Genomic DNA, 14,386 nt, shown 5'->3' on the forward strand with positions numbered 1-14,386 from the left:
GGGCCTCTCCTGCAAGGACAGCGCGGTGGGACAGTACACAGGCTCAGGCCTCTTTCACAGGAGCCACCGACACTCAGGGGATGGAGGGCATCTCTGATAGGATGCTTTGAGTGCATGTCACACAGTATTAATTTCTTTCTTCTTTTTTTTTTTTTTGGTGGTACTGGGGTTCCTAGAAGCCCTTCTACCTCTGGGATACACTCCCACAGGCTACACTCCCAGACCTATTTTATATTTTTTATTTGGAAACAGGGTCTCTTAAGCCAGCGCGGCTGGCTCTGAACCAGCGCGATCCTCCTGTCTCCGCCTCCCAAGCGCGCGGATTACAAGCGTGCGCCACCACGCCCGGCTATATTAATTTCATCTTTTTGTTTATTTATTTTGATGGTACTGGGAATGGAACCGAGGGGCATTCTACCTCTAAGCTATACCCCAGCCCTATTTCATTTTTTTATTTTGAAATGGGGTCCCACTAAGTTGCAGAGGGTCTTGCTAAGTTGCTGGGGCTGGCCTTGAATTTGTAGTCCCCTTCTCTCAGATAAGCATACTCTTCCACACTGACTTTCAAAGAAGAAATACAGGCAAGGCCACCAAGAAACCTGGAGGTGGGGATCTGCCTAGGAACAAAAGCATCCCCCAATCTAAGGCCGATTGATTGAAGTTTGCCAAGTCTGGTTATTGAAATTTTGTGTCTAAAGGTCACCCCTCACCCTGTCCCAGACTGTGTGAGCATCATGAAGGGCTGAAGCACAAGAGAAGGCTTTGGAAATTTAAAACCAATGTCTGTGCCAGGTATAATAATGACGTCTCATTTCAACTAAAATAAACCCTGGGCCCGTGGGTTCTGCCGGGTGGCACTGGCTTCTGGTGGAAGGTACCACACAACACAGGGCTGTGCCTTGGCGCCGCGCACGGCGGGAGCTCAGCAAGTGCTTGTTGAGTGGGGTCCTGATGAGGCACCCTCACCCGAGGAAGCGGCAGCCTCCTTTCCCTTCCCTTAGCCTGTGGGAACTGATGGGTTTGCTGCCACTGTCAGCTGATGGATTCACTGGTGGTGGTGCAAGTGCCACTTGCCCAGTTTGAGTGAAAGATTGTACTAAGTAAATGAGTGAAAGAAAAAATGCCATTCATTTTACTGTGTGTACCTCTTTAGAGGGACTCCAAGCTAAGAGTTTTTTGTTAGCATCTGGACCAAATCAACATTATTCTAGATAAAGCATATACTACTTACCTTAAAATACAAGGCAATCATGCGTTGTGATAGATAGGTGCTTAAAATAGATCCATGGTAACCATCACTTACATATCTGACACACACATAACAAACACTGTAATAATTGTGGGATTGTCCCAAATGTCTTATAACTTTACCAACCAGCCAGGAAGGTTTTGTCAGTCTTTTTATTTTTTTTATTTTTTTATTTTTTTATTTTTTTTTTTGTGTGTGTGTGTGTGTGTGTGGTACTGGGGTTTGAACCCAGTGGCATTCTCCTTCTGAGCTATACCCCCAACCCTATTTTTTAATTCTTTATTTCAAAACAGCGTCTCACTAAGTTGCAGAGGACCTCACAAAGTAGTTGTGCAATCCTCCTGTCTCAGCCTCCCAAGTACTAGAATTACAAGTGTGTGCTACCATGCCTGGCTGGTTTTGTCAATCTTTATTTTCTGGTTTTTAATATTAAAACAGTGTACATTTTTCTCCAAATTAATTATAGTTATAAATGAATATTTTCAAACAAAGTTCTTCCTTCCCCTGGTTAAATCTTCTAGAAGGGAAAGAAACAGTTCCAAGTCCAGGATTTTAATTCTTGGTCAGCAGTGTACTTGTTGACATCTTGCTGGTCTTTCATCTGTGAACAGTGGCGAGGACTCATCTCTACCCTGTGCTTTACATTCTATAGAGCCCTTTGGTACTTATTACTTCACTTGAAGTGGGTTGCATTGGGGGCATTCCAAAATATTGGGGCCATTGCTGAGAAGGTTGAGTCTATAGTCTAATATAAACTTCCACTTTTTAATTTAGGGCGTTGCCATAACTAGCATGACCACACTCTGGTGCTCACCCCCAGTCTTTCTGCCATTTGCTTTCACACGTCATTACCCGAACACGTCAGCGTCGGCTGAAAGTGCTTTCTTTTGTTTCAGATCGGGCAGTACATCATGTCCCTGCCCCTGAATCTTGAGCCGTTCGTGACTCAGGAGGACTCTGCCTTGGAGCTGGCCTTGCATGCTGGAAAGCTACCGTTTCCCCCTGAGCAAGGTAAGAGAGGACCAGAAGCCGTGGCCCCTGCAGGTGGAGCAAGGTGCAGCTTAGGGACTGTCTCAGTCAGCATCACTACCGTGATCCCAAACAACGGGACACAAGTCGGAGAAGGAAGATTGATTTGCTCACAGCTTTTGGAGATTTAGAGGTTCAGTCCATGCCAGGCCAGGTCTGCGGAGCTCAGGGCATGGCAGCAGGAGGCAGAGAGAAGGTGAGCACGTCACAGGCTGGAAGCAGAGCGCCAGCCAGGGGAGAACACCGCATATAATCCCCAGGGAGAGGGGACATTCTAAGTCCAAACCATTAAAGGTTTTTTTTTTTTTTTTTTTTTGTACTGGGGATTGAACCTAGGGACATTCTACCTCCAAACTACACCCTTTGTATTTTTTTGTTTTGAATCAGAGTCTCACTAGGTTGCTGAGAGTCTTTTTAAATTATTGAGGCTGTCCTTGAACCTTTAGTTCTCTTGTCTCAATCTCCTGAGTGCTGGGATTACAGGCTTGTGCCGCCATGCCAGCCAGGGAGTCATTTCAAACACCCTCAGCCCTCAACACGTGCATCTCTCCAACCTCCCACCGAAATAGCTGTCATACTCTCCAGTGGGGACTGAGGCACACTGGGCCCCCCTGTTGTACCTTGCGAGGCACTTTGGCAGGCAGGGCAGAGTTCCAGCCTGGCTGGTTAGGGAAAGAGCTTTGCTATCTTTGCTTCGCTGCATGCAGAGACTCCAGCAGAGAATTACCAGTGCCCTCAGCCGGGGAGACGGTGGCAAGAGCACCAGGGTCCTGGAGATCGGTGGTGGTGGCGGTGAGCTCTCGGGGTGAGGGTTCCGGACGCCAAGCCCTCACCCCCTCTGCTCCCAGGTGTGCCATGTGGAATGTGACTCATGAGAACAGGTCACGAGTCAGCTCTCCAGCCTCGAGGCAGCCCTCTGTGCAGATGCCTCCGGCTGCAGCTTGCTTCTCACTTCCAAGCCTCCGAGTCTCTGAACTGATGAGACAAAAATACATTTCAGTCCTTCCCATTTCTTGTTACTGGGGCCTGACCAATTTGAACATACTTGCTGATCAAAAATCATCTTAAGCCGGGCGTGGTGGCGCAAGCTTGTAATCCCCATGCTTGGGAGGCAGAGACAGGAGGATCACGCAGGTTCGAAGCCAGACTTGCTGGCTTAGGAGACCCTGTTTCCAAATAAAAATATTAAAAAATAGTCCTGGGAGTGTAGCTCAGAGGTAGAAAGGTTTCCAGAAACCCCAGTATCACAAAAAAAAAAAAAAACTTAATTCTTCTTATATTTATTTATTTATTTATTTGGTGGTACTGGGGGTGCTACCCAGGGGCTTTTCTACCTCTGGACTATACTTCCAGACCTATTTTTATACTTTATTTGGAAACAGGGTCTCACTAAGATGCAAAGAGCCTCACTAAGTAGCTGAGGCTGTCTGGGAACTGTGATCCTCCAGTCTGAGCCTCCCAAGCGCTAGATTACAAGCTTGCGCCATCATGCCCGGTTTATCATAATTTTTAATACTAGACACTCCAGACCTTCCCTCATAAGATTGATCAAAGAAAAACAATCACCTGGTGTTTAGAAGATTCAGCAGCCCAAAGGGAGTGACTGCACTGAGTATAAAATTACCTCAAAAGGATAAAAAAAGAAGGAATGCCAAAAGGTGTCCTATGTTAATGCAAATAAAAGGAAAAGGCAATTGCATTCCTATTAGATAGTGTTGGATTCAAATCAAAAGATAGTAAATGGGATCAGGGTGATTCTTTTATGGTGATAAAAGTTGGATTCCACAGTGAGCCTCATTAGTCACGCACGCTTTGGTGTCAAGTAGCATCACACTGCAGACACAGAAGAGACATGTAGAGGCACCGTCGACACATGAAGGGAAACTAACAAACCACACGACTATGGAGAAAACCTCCTTTCAGCTTTGATAGCTCAAACAGAAACATTAAGAAGGAGAGGAGAGGAACTGAGCGGGATAATCGGTGCACTGATCTAATGAACGCATCCAGCTTCTCCTCTCACAGAGCCTAGATTGTTGTCAGGTGTCTGTAAATCATTCCCAAGAACGATGCAAATGAAACTTCCGCAAGTTCCAAGGATCATAAGGTACTGATATGATCTTAAAAAGGCTAGGATTTACAGTTCAGACTTAAAATGTGAATTTTGCTAAGCTAAAATATGAGTGAATATTAACATAATCTTAGAGGCAGGGAGGGGAAGACCTATTGAAAAGAGAGAGAGAAACCAAAGGAGTATTAAACAAAGAAGACCAAAAGTTGGATAATGATGGCGTACACCTGTAATCCCAGTACTTAGGAGGCTGAAACAGGAGGATCACAGGTTCAAGACCAATCTCAGCAATTTAGCGAGATCATTTAAAAAAAAAAAAAAAAGGAAAGGACCAGGGTTGTAGCTCAGAGGTAGAAAGTTCCTGGGTTCAAACCCCAGTACAACACACACACAAACACACACGACTAAAGTAAGACCCTCTTGGTGGAGAATAAATTGGTAAAGGCTTTTCGAGGGTGGTCTTTATCAACAGTCAAACCCACCTTCCGAGTACATATGCACGTAAAAGCACTGAAGACAGGCCTGGGGGGGGCCTACTCCCGGCGGCCCCCTGGGCAGGGCAGGGAGCAAAGGTGTGAACGCGTCTAACAGGACTCATTCTTCTGTACTGCCTGCATTGTTTTAGAGGAATATATTTCTTTATTGGATGTTAAAAAATATACATACAGGAAAATGTTGGTTATCATTATTGAAGAAATATAAGGTTACATAAATGGATTTTTACTTTCACCTATTTGCTAATGTACTTTTAATGTTTGCTTATTTATTTACTCATTTTAATTTTTGATGCTGGGGATCAAACCCGGGGCCTTGCGTACACTAAGCATGCACTTCACCACTGGACTGTCCCCTGGTTCCTTAATATGCTTCTTTTTAGGGGGGGTGTGCTGGGGTTTGAACTCGGGGGGTGTTCTACCTCCAAGCTACACCCCTATCCCTTTTGGAACAGGGCTCACTAAGTTGCTGGAGCTGTCCTTGAATCTGTGATCCTCTTGTCTCAGCCTCCCAAGTATTGAGATTATAGGTATTACCACCATACCCAACCCTTAACCAACCCTTAATATTTTTTTTTTTTTTTTTTTGGTGGTACTGGGGATGGAACCCTTCTACCTCTGGGCTCTGGGCTACACTCCCAGACCTATTTTATATTTTATTTGGAAACAGGGTCTCTTAAGCCAGCAAGGCTGGCTTCGAACCTGCGCGATCCTCCTGTCTCTGCCTCCCAAGTACGAGGATTACAAGCGTGCGCCACCACTCCCGGCTTAATATCCTTTTTAAATTAAAAAAGTAAACATTTTTCATAGAAATTTCACACACATGTGCGCGCGTGTGCGCGCGCACGCATGCACGCACACACTCACAGTATAAGGAAGCCCCAGGTACTCAAAATCCAGCTTCAAGAATGGCTTCTTGAGCAGGGCATGGTAATGCATGCTTGTAATCCCAGTCTATGAGAAGTGAAGGAAGAGGATTGCAGGTTCAAGGACAACCTCAGCAAGTAATGAGATTCTCATCAACCTTGTGAGACTCTGTTTCAAAATAAAAATAAAATAGGGCTGGGGTATATCTCAGAGGTAGAATGCCCCTTGGGTTCAATTCTCAGTGCCAAAAAAAAAAAAAAAGAATGGCTTCTTGATTTCATATTTCTTTTGCCTTTTTTGCCAGAGTATTTAAGTCAAATCTCGGGTATCTTATTATTTCACTCAGATGCTTCACTTTTGTTAGCGAGGATTAAACGCTGGCTTAGATTCCTTGGCGCAGTTTGTTGCGTCACATCAGGAAGAACACGATGTCTTCGTATTCCACCAGGATGCATGTGGAGGGGCTGAGGACATGGCTCGGTGGTAGGATGGTTGCCTGGCATCTTCACGAGGCCCCGGGTTCCATCAGCACCGCAAAAAAAAAAAAAAAAAAAAAAAAAAAAAAAAATATATATATATATATATATATATATATATATATATAGTGAACCTCGTGACCGTGTGACTGTCTCCACTCACTCATGCACCTACCCAATGTTTACTAATTATTTACCATGTGCCAGACACTGGATTGGTGCTGGTGGGGTGGCCCAACCACAAAGTAAATTTCACCAGTAGTTGAAAACATGACAAAATCAACAACAGCCCATCTGAGTATTTCTTTTTTTTTTCTTTCTTAATATTTTACTATGAGAAATTTTAAACATACAAAAAATTGGAGAGAATTATACAGCACACATCTGTATATCAGCTAGTGACTCTCAGATTTTTACCATTGTAGCCTTCTTTGTTGTTTTGATGGCTTTTTGGTACTGGAGGTTAAACTCAGAGGCATTCTACTTCCAAGCTGCACCTTCACCCCTGTTTTATTCTTTATTTTGAAACAGGGTCTCCCTAAGTTGCTGAGGGAGGCTGGCCTTACCGGCCAACCTCCTGTCTCAGCCTTCTAAAGTACTGAGATTACAGGCATGCTCCATCACGCCCAGCTAACAGTGTAGGTTTTAAGAGCAGACGGTGGACAGCCAGGAAGAACTTTCTGGCTTAGGTAAATGGCTTTTTCTAAGAGAGGCAGTGGAGGGTTTGAAAACCTTTGTAAGGCCTTTGCCCACAAGGAAACTGAACTTTGGGAAATTAAAGTATCTACGGATGTGCATGTGTGTCTGTCTCGCACATGCACACGCACACGGGTAAAGCAGAGTCGCACTGTGTTCTTGTCGTGGGCTCCTGGAGTGGCATTACCAAGCTCTGCCTGGCAGCCGAGCACACGGCCCATTGGAGGAAGGAGGCGAGAGCCACGGCGGGGCTCCCTCACTGGGCCCCTGGAGACTCAGGGTACTCAGCCTCAGCTGGCTGCCTTCTTCCTGAGCCTCGTGCTTGGTGCCAGCCCACCTGAGGATTCTTGTCCTCTTTTTCCAGCCTTTCCTTCCCACTGGAAGCTCTCGGGCATGTCTGTGCACACAGCCCAGTCTGGTACTACGTACACCAGGTGACCTAGGCCTGAAGTGGCTTTTTTTTTTTAGTAGCTTCTGCGTTTCTTTGGTGACCTCCTCTCCTCTTCCAGGGGATGAACTGCCCGAGCTGGACAACATGGCTGACCACTGGCTGGGCTCGATCGCCAGAGCCACGATGCAGACCTACTGTGACGTGATCCTCCTGATCCCCGAGCTGACCCCGCACTCCACCAAGCAGCTGGCCACCGACATCGGTGCGTCCCCGCAGGCCGGGCGGTGGGGACAGCTCTTGCCGCTTGCCCTCTAGAAATCTTATCACAAGTCTCTCTCTTGTCTTTGTTTTGTTTTGTTTTCAGTACTGGAGATTGAGCCCAGGGCTTTATACCTCCAGCTCTTTTTAATTTTTATTTTGAAGCAGGGTCTCACAAAGTTGCTGAGGGTGTCATTAAGTTACTGATGCTAGCCTCAAACCTGTGATCCTCGTCTCAGCCTTCCAGGTAGTGGGAATACAAGCATGCACCACCACGCCCAGATCTTATCACAAATACCCTAACCCCAACTCTGGATTTGGCTATGAGTCTGGTTAAACATGGAAATTCTCCAGGTCCTACCCCCCAGACATGCAGACTTAATCAGTCTGAGGCCAAGAACCATTAAGAGCTTCAGTGAGATGAGTTGGAGTGAGGGAAGTACCTGGCCTGGTCTGCTCCATTAACATAATAGTTACTAACATTTATTAAGCTCTGACTGCGTACCAGGCATGCCAGCCACTGAACCAAGCACTCACACCTCTGTCTTATGCAATGGTGTGAGGTAGGTGCTCTGGCATAACAAGGCTGCAGTGCTAGGGCTGCTCCGTGGTCTCTGCTAGAGAGTGCCACTGGCCCTCAGCAGAGGCCCACGTCCCTCCTGCGCCTGCCTGCCTCAGGCCCTCGCTGTGCGATGCCGCCACGGGCGGCACAGACTCCAGGATCCGGGTGTTCTTCCATTGGCTTGCCCGATCTGGAGCCCAGGGCCCTCGGGGTGGTCAGGAGAGAGAGTAGAAGGAGCCTTGGAGATCAGCTCCCCAGGACCCGCCAGAGCCTCGACCCAGGCGGCCGCAGGGCTGACCAGCCTCGACTCCTGCCCCTTGTTTTATAGCAGAAGAGATGGGAGTGAAGCCAGGCGAGGGGATGCACACCCGTAATCCCAGGCCTTGGGAAGCTGCGAGAGCAGACCACAGGTTCCAGGGCTGCCTCAGCAGTGAAGTGAGACTCAGCCAACGAATGAGACCCTTTTTTAAAAACAAAAAAATTAAAAGGGCTGGGGGTATAGCTTGGACGTAGAATGCCCTTGGATTTAACCCCCAGTACCAAAAAAAAAAAAAAAAGTGCAAGAGAAAAAGAAATAAATGGGGTGGGGGAATGCTATCCTTTGGTTTCCGTGTGGGCAGCGATGGCGTCAGGCCTAGAGCCCGGCCGCCCCGATTCCCTGACCCCACTTATTTCGTAGTCAGCTCTCAGCAGTTGCCAGGGGGGCCGCTGTTTCCCTGGGTGCAGGGCTCAGGAGAGAGAGGAGGGGTTCAGAGCTCCTCGAGCTGCCTGCTCCCAAGGCAGGAGCTGGGGCAGAGGCCCTGCGCTGTGAGCGAGCCGAGCTCTGGGGACTGCGCTTGTGATTTCTCCTCCCTGTTAAGCTGCAGATTCCTGTGCTCGCTCAGTCAGCACTGACTGAGCACCACCTGTGGGCCCGCCATCGCCGCAGTGCTAGATTTAGATCGCGCCTTTGCTGACTGAGCTCACACGGTAAGGGAACAGACCGAGGCTGGGAAGGTACCAGGTGTAGGACTCCAGAGGGAGCACGCCCACCCGGAGGCCTTCAAGTGAACAGTGACCCCGACAGAACACACCCATGGGGCCGGGCGAGGTGGCGCACGCTGCAACCCAGTACTCGGGAGGTGAGAAGGAGGATCGTAGCTTTGCAGCCAGCCTCAGCCACTTACTGAGGCCCCTTGTAACTTTGAGAGACCCTGTTTCCAAATGAAGAATAAAAAATAGGGCTGGGCGTGGAGCTCAGAGGTAGAACGCCCTTGGGTTTAATCCTGGGTGCTGCCAAAAAAAAAAAAAAAAAAAAAAAAAGAAAACACTGACTGGTAAGGCAAACAGGAGAGCCATCACGGTAGAGGGTGGGCCTCTAGTTAGCATCACTGGGCTGCTTTCCAGAATGACAGGACCCTCTCGGACGCGCTCCTCAACGTGGGCTGGCATTGGCCCTGAAGTCTGCATTTTTTGTGTGGTTGTGGGGATGGAACCCAGGGGCATCCTATAGCTGAGCTACACCCCCAGCCCTATTTTTTATTTTTTATTTTGAAACAACATTTCACTGAGTTGCAAAGGGCCTCACTAAATAGCTGAGGCTGTCCATGAACCGCAGTCCTCCTGTCTCAGCCTCCCAAATGCTGGGATTACAAGTGTGCACCACCACGCCCGGCTGAAATCTTCATTTAATTGGTGCTGCACAGGGCTATCACCACCTCGGACGCTGTCCTTGTCTTTACAGTAAGGGGGGAGGTTCTGCCGGGAGCTGCTTCATGGGGCTCCTGTGTCTCCCAATTTTCTGGGCTCTGCACGCGCCTAGCGGGATGCGCTGGGGGAAGGTGCCCAGAGCAGAGCTGTGGAGAGGTCAGTGCCCTTCAGTCAGTGATAACTAAAATGCTTGAACCTAGGCCAAGCTCGCAGTCCTGCTTGACCCTACTGGAAAAGCCCTCCCTCTGAGTAGAGACCTGTCAGCTGGGGTGACACAGGTGCCTGACATCTGGGACTTGAGGAACTTCTCCCTTTAATACTCTGGGGGGCCTTTGGATGCTGAGTCTGTCTCCTTCCTCCCCACAGACTATCTGATCAACGTGATGGACGCCCTGGGCCTGCAGCCATCCCGCACCCTCCAGAGCATTGGGACGCTCCTGAAGGCCAAGCCTGAGGATTACAGGCAGGTCAGCAAGGGCCTGCCGCGCCGCCTGGGCACCACCGTGGCTGCCATGCGGGGCATAAATTACTGACCCCGGACGCCTGTCCAGGGAGAGGGCCTGGCTGGTGCTTTGCAGGCACTGTTCCACCTCAAAATCTGCCAGTTATCAGGCAGTTTGCTTGAAAAAGACTCAGTTATTTTGTATAATCAAAAATGGTTCCAAGTGAGAGGTATATTATTTATTAGGACTTTCCAGATGATTTTTTTAAAATTTTTTGGTGGTACTGGGGTTCCTGGAAGCCCTTCTACCTCCGGGCTACACTCCCAGACCTATTTTTGCATTTTTATTTGGAAACAGGGTCTCCTAAGCCAGCGCGCGCAGCTGGCTTCGAACCTGCGCGATCCTCCTGTTTCTGCCTCCCAAGCGCGGGGATTACAAGCGTGCGCCACCACGCCCGGCTTTCCAGATGATTTTTAAAGTGATTGCATTTAAAAAATGGAATTAATAAACACTGTAACGTGGAAGAACGCTGTTTCTTTGTTTTTCGGTGCACATTTGGGTGGGCTCCACTTGCTGGGTGGGATGAGATGGGGAGCGCTGTGAAGGGCCCTGGCTTCCGTCAGGCAGCGGGGGGAGCAGGGCAGGGCAGCAGCATCCCCCGTGTGCACGCCGGAGAAACAGGCCATCAGTGGGAGCCGGCCTTGCACAGGCAGGGGCAACTTCAGAGCTACGGGAGCACTCCGTCCTGGAGCCCTGCGGACTGGGCCTTGGGGTGCCTCCAGGCAGCCTCTAAGTAACAAAATAATGTGATTTGAGTGACTTAAACAAATAGGAATTTTTTTTTCCCTCAATAATGGGAGGTCAAAGAGTAGGAGTGTCTGGATTGATTTAGTGACTGGGACAGTCAGAAGCAGGATCGGCCTGTGTGATCTTGACCTTTTCCTGGGGAGGGGTGCTGGAAGCCACCTCATGGCAGGTGACCCACAGGTGTCACATCTGCATTCAGGAAGAAAGCAGGGAGGGGTGCCAGGGTGGCAACCCGTCCCTTTAGGAAGCAAGCAGTGGCTTTCCCCGCAACCCCCACTGGCCTTCTCCTGGGCCATGCTGGCCATTTCTTGGTCCAAGATGCCTCCCCCAGTTGCAAGGGATGCTGGGAAAGCTGGGATCAGGACCAGCCTCAAGCAGCATTTCTCAGGCCAGCACTGTTGATATTCTGGGCTGACAGCTCTGTTGTGAGGCTGTCTCATGCCTTGTAGGGCCCAGCAGCGTGCCTGTCCTCTGCCCACCAGACACCAGTAGCCCAGATCCAGTCCTGACAACCACAGATGTCTCCAGAAGCATCCTGAGCAGCAAATTCACTTCCAGGTGGGAAACACTGGCTTAGACCTAGCAGAATTTGTTGCCTTGCCCGACTGATTGCTGTCCTGAATGAGACTGACTGCTGTCCTGAATGAGACGGAAGCAGTGTCTGTTGCAGTGGCCATTCCCTGGAATGAGCGCTCCTAGGGGCCAGGGGCCCAGCTAGCTTGGCTTCTTACTGTTCTGACACAGAAGCCTCACCACAGTCCTGGAGGCAGGGTGTTACCTCCAGGTGGGAGAGGTTTAGGGACTTCGTGGGGCCACTCAACTACCCCTGGCGGGGCTGGGCTTCAGAGAGAACCTGGTGACCTTAGCATCCACGCTCCTGACCCGCTGCCAGGCAGCCTAACCATGTGCGGTGCAGGAGGCACATGGCTGGACCCTGATTCCAGCAGGTCAGTCTGCTTGTGCTGGCCCTGTGGAGTGGCACCGCCATGCCCCATGAGGGTGCCAGGGCTAGCGTCCTGCATGGACTGTCCTGCATCCTTAGAACCAGTCTAGCAGGCCCTGACACAGTGTCTCTGTGAACCAACACTAAGAAAAATATTTTGGTTTCTCACATGGTGGATCAGAGACCGTCTCTGGCAGAAGGCAAGCTTGGCTCTTGCCCTGAAGAGGTGACGGCCAGACACCCACAATGTGACACGTGCTGCCAGAGGGTGGAAACTCACCATGGTGACCTCCGTGCTGCTCCGTGAGAACCACTCAAGAGATGCTGGAAGAGGATGGGCTTGGGCTGGATATGTGGCTTTGCCACCTCCCAGCTCTTCACCCTCAGGGAAATCATTTCACACCTCCGTGCCACGTTTCCTCATCTGAAGACCAGGGGGCATCAAGGTAGCCAACTCAGGATTATTCCAGGGCCTACTGAGATATAAAAGAGTGGAGATCGCGTTTACCATCAACGTCTGTTTCATAGACTTCCAGCACCCATAACCTAGCTTCCTGTCTTGGAGAGCAATGCCACTGCTGTCCTCCAAAAGACCTGACCACACACAACTTAAAGGAAGGACTATTTATTTGTTCACAGTTTTGGAGATTTCAGGGTTCAGTCCATATCAGGCTGGGTCTGCAGAGCTCAGGGCATGGCTTCAGGAAGAAGAGAAAGAGAGCAAGGACTCTGCTCTCATGTAATGGAGGCTGGAAGAAAGAGAGCAAGCAAGCAAAGGGATTCAAAGACAGAAGCACAGTCCCCAAGGCCACACCCTTAGGGACTCACCTCTGGCCACACCCACCCGTCTAGGTTGCCACCCATTGCAACCCTTATGACTTAATTATATCAACTCTGAACATTCATACATGAGTTCTTCAGGTGACTAACCGTAACACTTCCCTTTGGGGAGTAGAGGTGAGAATTACAGAATGCCATTTTCTGGGCGATTTGGGCACTGAGAGGCTCTGAGGCCGCAGGTAGGAGTAGAGCAGCACTGCTCTCGTCTAAATCCAGGGAGAGAGCTGTGGGCCATCTGATGTTGTCTGTTCTTAGCAATATGGCTTTCGCACGTGGCCTGGTCTTGCTACTCTCCTGAGAGCAAAGGTAGCAAGGCGATGCCACCATCAGCCTGGTCCTGGCCTCACGTCCGCGTGCAACTCCAAATGCCTCTGACGGGCATCCATCGGGAGCTGCCCTCCACGGACGCTCCGTGGCTGCCCAGGGTGAGCGGGTGGCCTGGTGGGTCCAGATGAGCCTCACATTCGCGCGTTCACTGGGACCCTGGAGGAGGAACTCTCCTCCCCCGACCCTGAGCTAACGGAGCTGGAGCTGGATCTTGACATGTAAAGAAGTGTCCGGGAGGAGCAGTACATGGAGGGAGGGTATTTAAGAGGGACATCAACGCAACTAGAGAGGAGGCCTCATGAGGCCATACTGGACCTCCCTGGGCTTCGCCAAGAGCTAGGAAATAACCTATGGCTTATGCCAGTGCAAACTGACCTGTGACTAAAGGGCCACAAAAGTAGGTGGAAGTCTGCCTCTTCAGACAGCGTCACACACGATGCAGTAAATATGAACGTCTCAGCTCCTGTAGAGGACGGATACCGTTGTGCCCCTGGGCTCTTAGCTTTGTCTTCCTCTCAGTCTCTTTTCTGTTGCTCTAACCAGACACCACAGACTGTATAGTTTATAAAGAATAGAAGTTTATTTAACTCAAAGGTCTGGAGGCTGGAAATTCTAGGACTGCAGGGCCTGCGCGTGGGGAGCGCCTTCCCGCTGCATCATGACGGTACAGGGCACCCTGTGGCGAGGCACAGCAAGGGTGTGTCTCAGGTCTCTCTCCTCTTTCTACAGACTCACTGATGTCATCATGGGGGCCCTGGCCGGATGACTTTAATCCCAGTTACCTCCCAACGGTGCCACTTCCAAATACCATTGACCTGTGAATTGGTGGATTCATTTTCAACACGAGCTTTGGAAGGGACAATACTAAAGCTTACTAAATAGTGCTCTTGGGCTCCCGACTTTGCCTCTCCAAACCTCAAGTTCTGTGCTTGTAACATGGGATGATACTACTTCTCCCTGGTCCTGAGAATGAAATAAATAAGACCCATCAGGTGCTCTGCGCGGGGCCTGGCATATGTGAAGTACTTGCTACAATATAGCCGTGGGGACCCTACCACTGCTGATAATAAAAGAAGGAGTCATGGGAGGAAGGGTGGGGACCGCCAGGCATTGTCCAGGCCCTGAGCTGGGAGACCCAGCTTGGCCAGGCCCTCCCTATCAGCTAAGCTGCGCTTGTCCCAGGTGGCACTGACTGTGCATTTGTGGGCACCTGGTGGGGCCAGCGTGCTTGCCTTCCAGACCAA

At 49.8% G+C, this 14,386-nt stretch overlaps 1 protein-coding gene across 1 annotated transcript in view; it reads left to right on the forward strand.

Moving 5' to 3' along the window:
* Positions 1-10,315, forward strand: part of COG7 (component of oligomeric golgi complex 7) — a gene marked incomplete at both ends in the record, with an annotated part of 76,452 nt that extends 66,137 nt beyond the window's left edge. Inside the window, 3 exons of the mRNA XM_080702291.1 lie at positions 2,146-2,260; positions 7,392-7,535; positions 10,149-10,315. Of these exons, the coding sequence (XP_080558417.1) occupies positions 2,146-2,260; positions 7,392-7,535; positions 10,149-10,315 (426 nt within the window). The remainder of the gene's footprint in view (positions 1-2,145; positions 2,261-7,391; positions 7,536-10,148) is intronic.
* Positions 10,316-14,386: the final 4,071 nt, after the last annotated feature.

The sequence above is a fragment of the Muscardinus avellanarius genome, assembly GCF_963383645.1.
Source record: "Muscardinus avellanarius genome assembly, chromosome: 10".
Lineage (NCBI taxonomy): Eukaryota > Metazoa > Chordata > Mammalia > Rodentia > Gliridae > Muscardinus > Muscardinus avellanarius.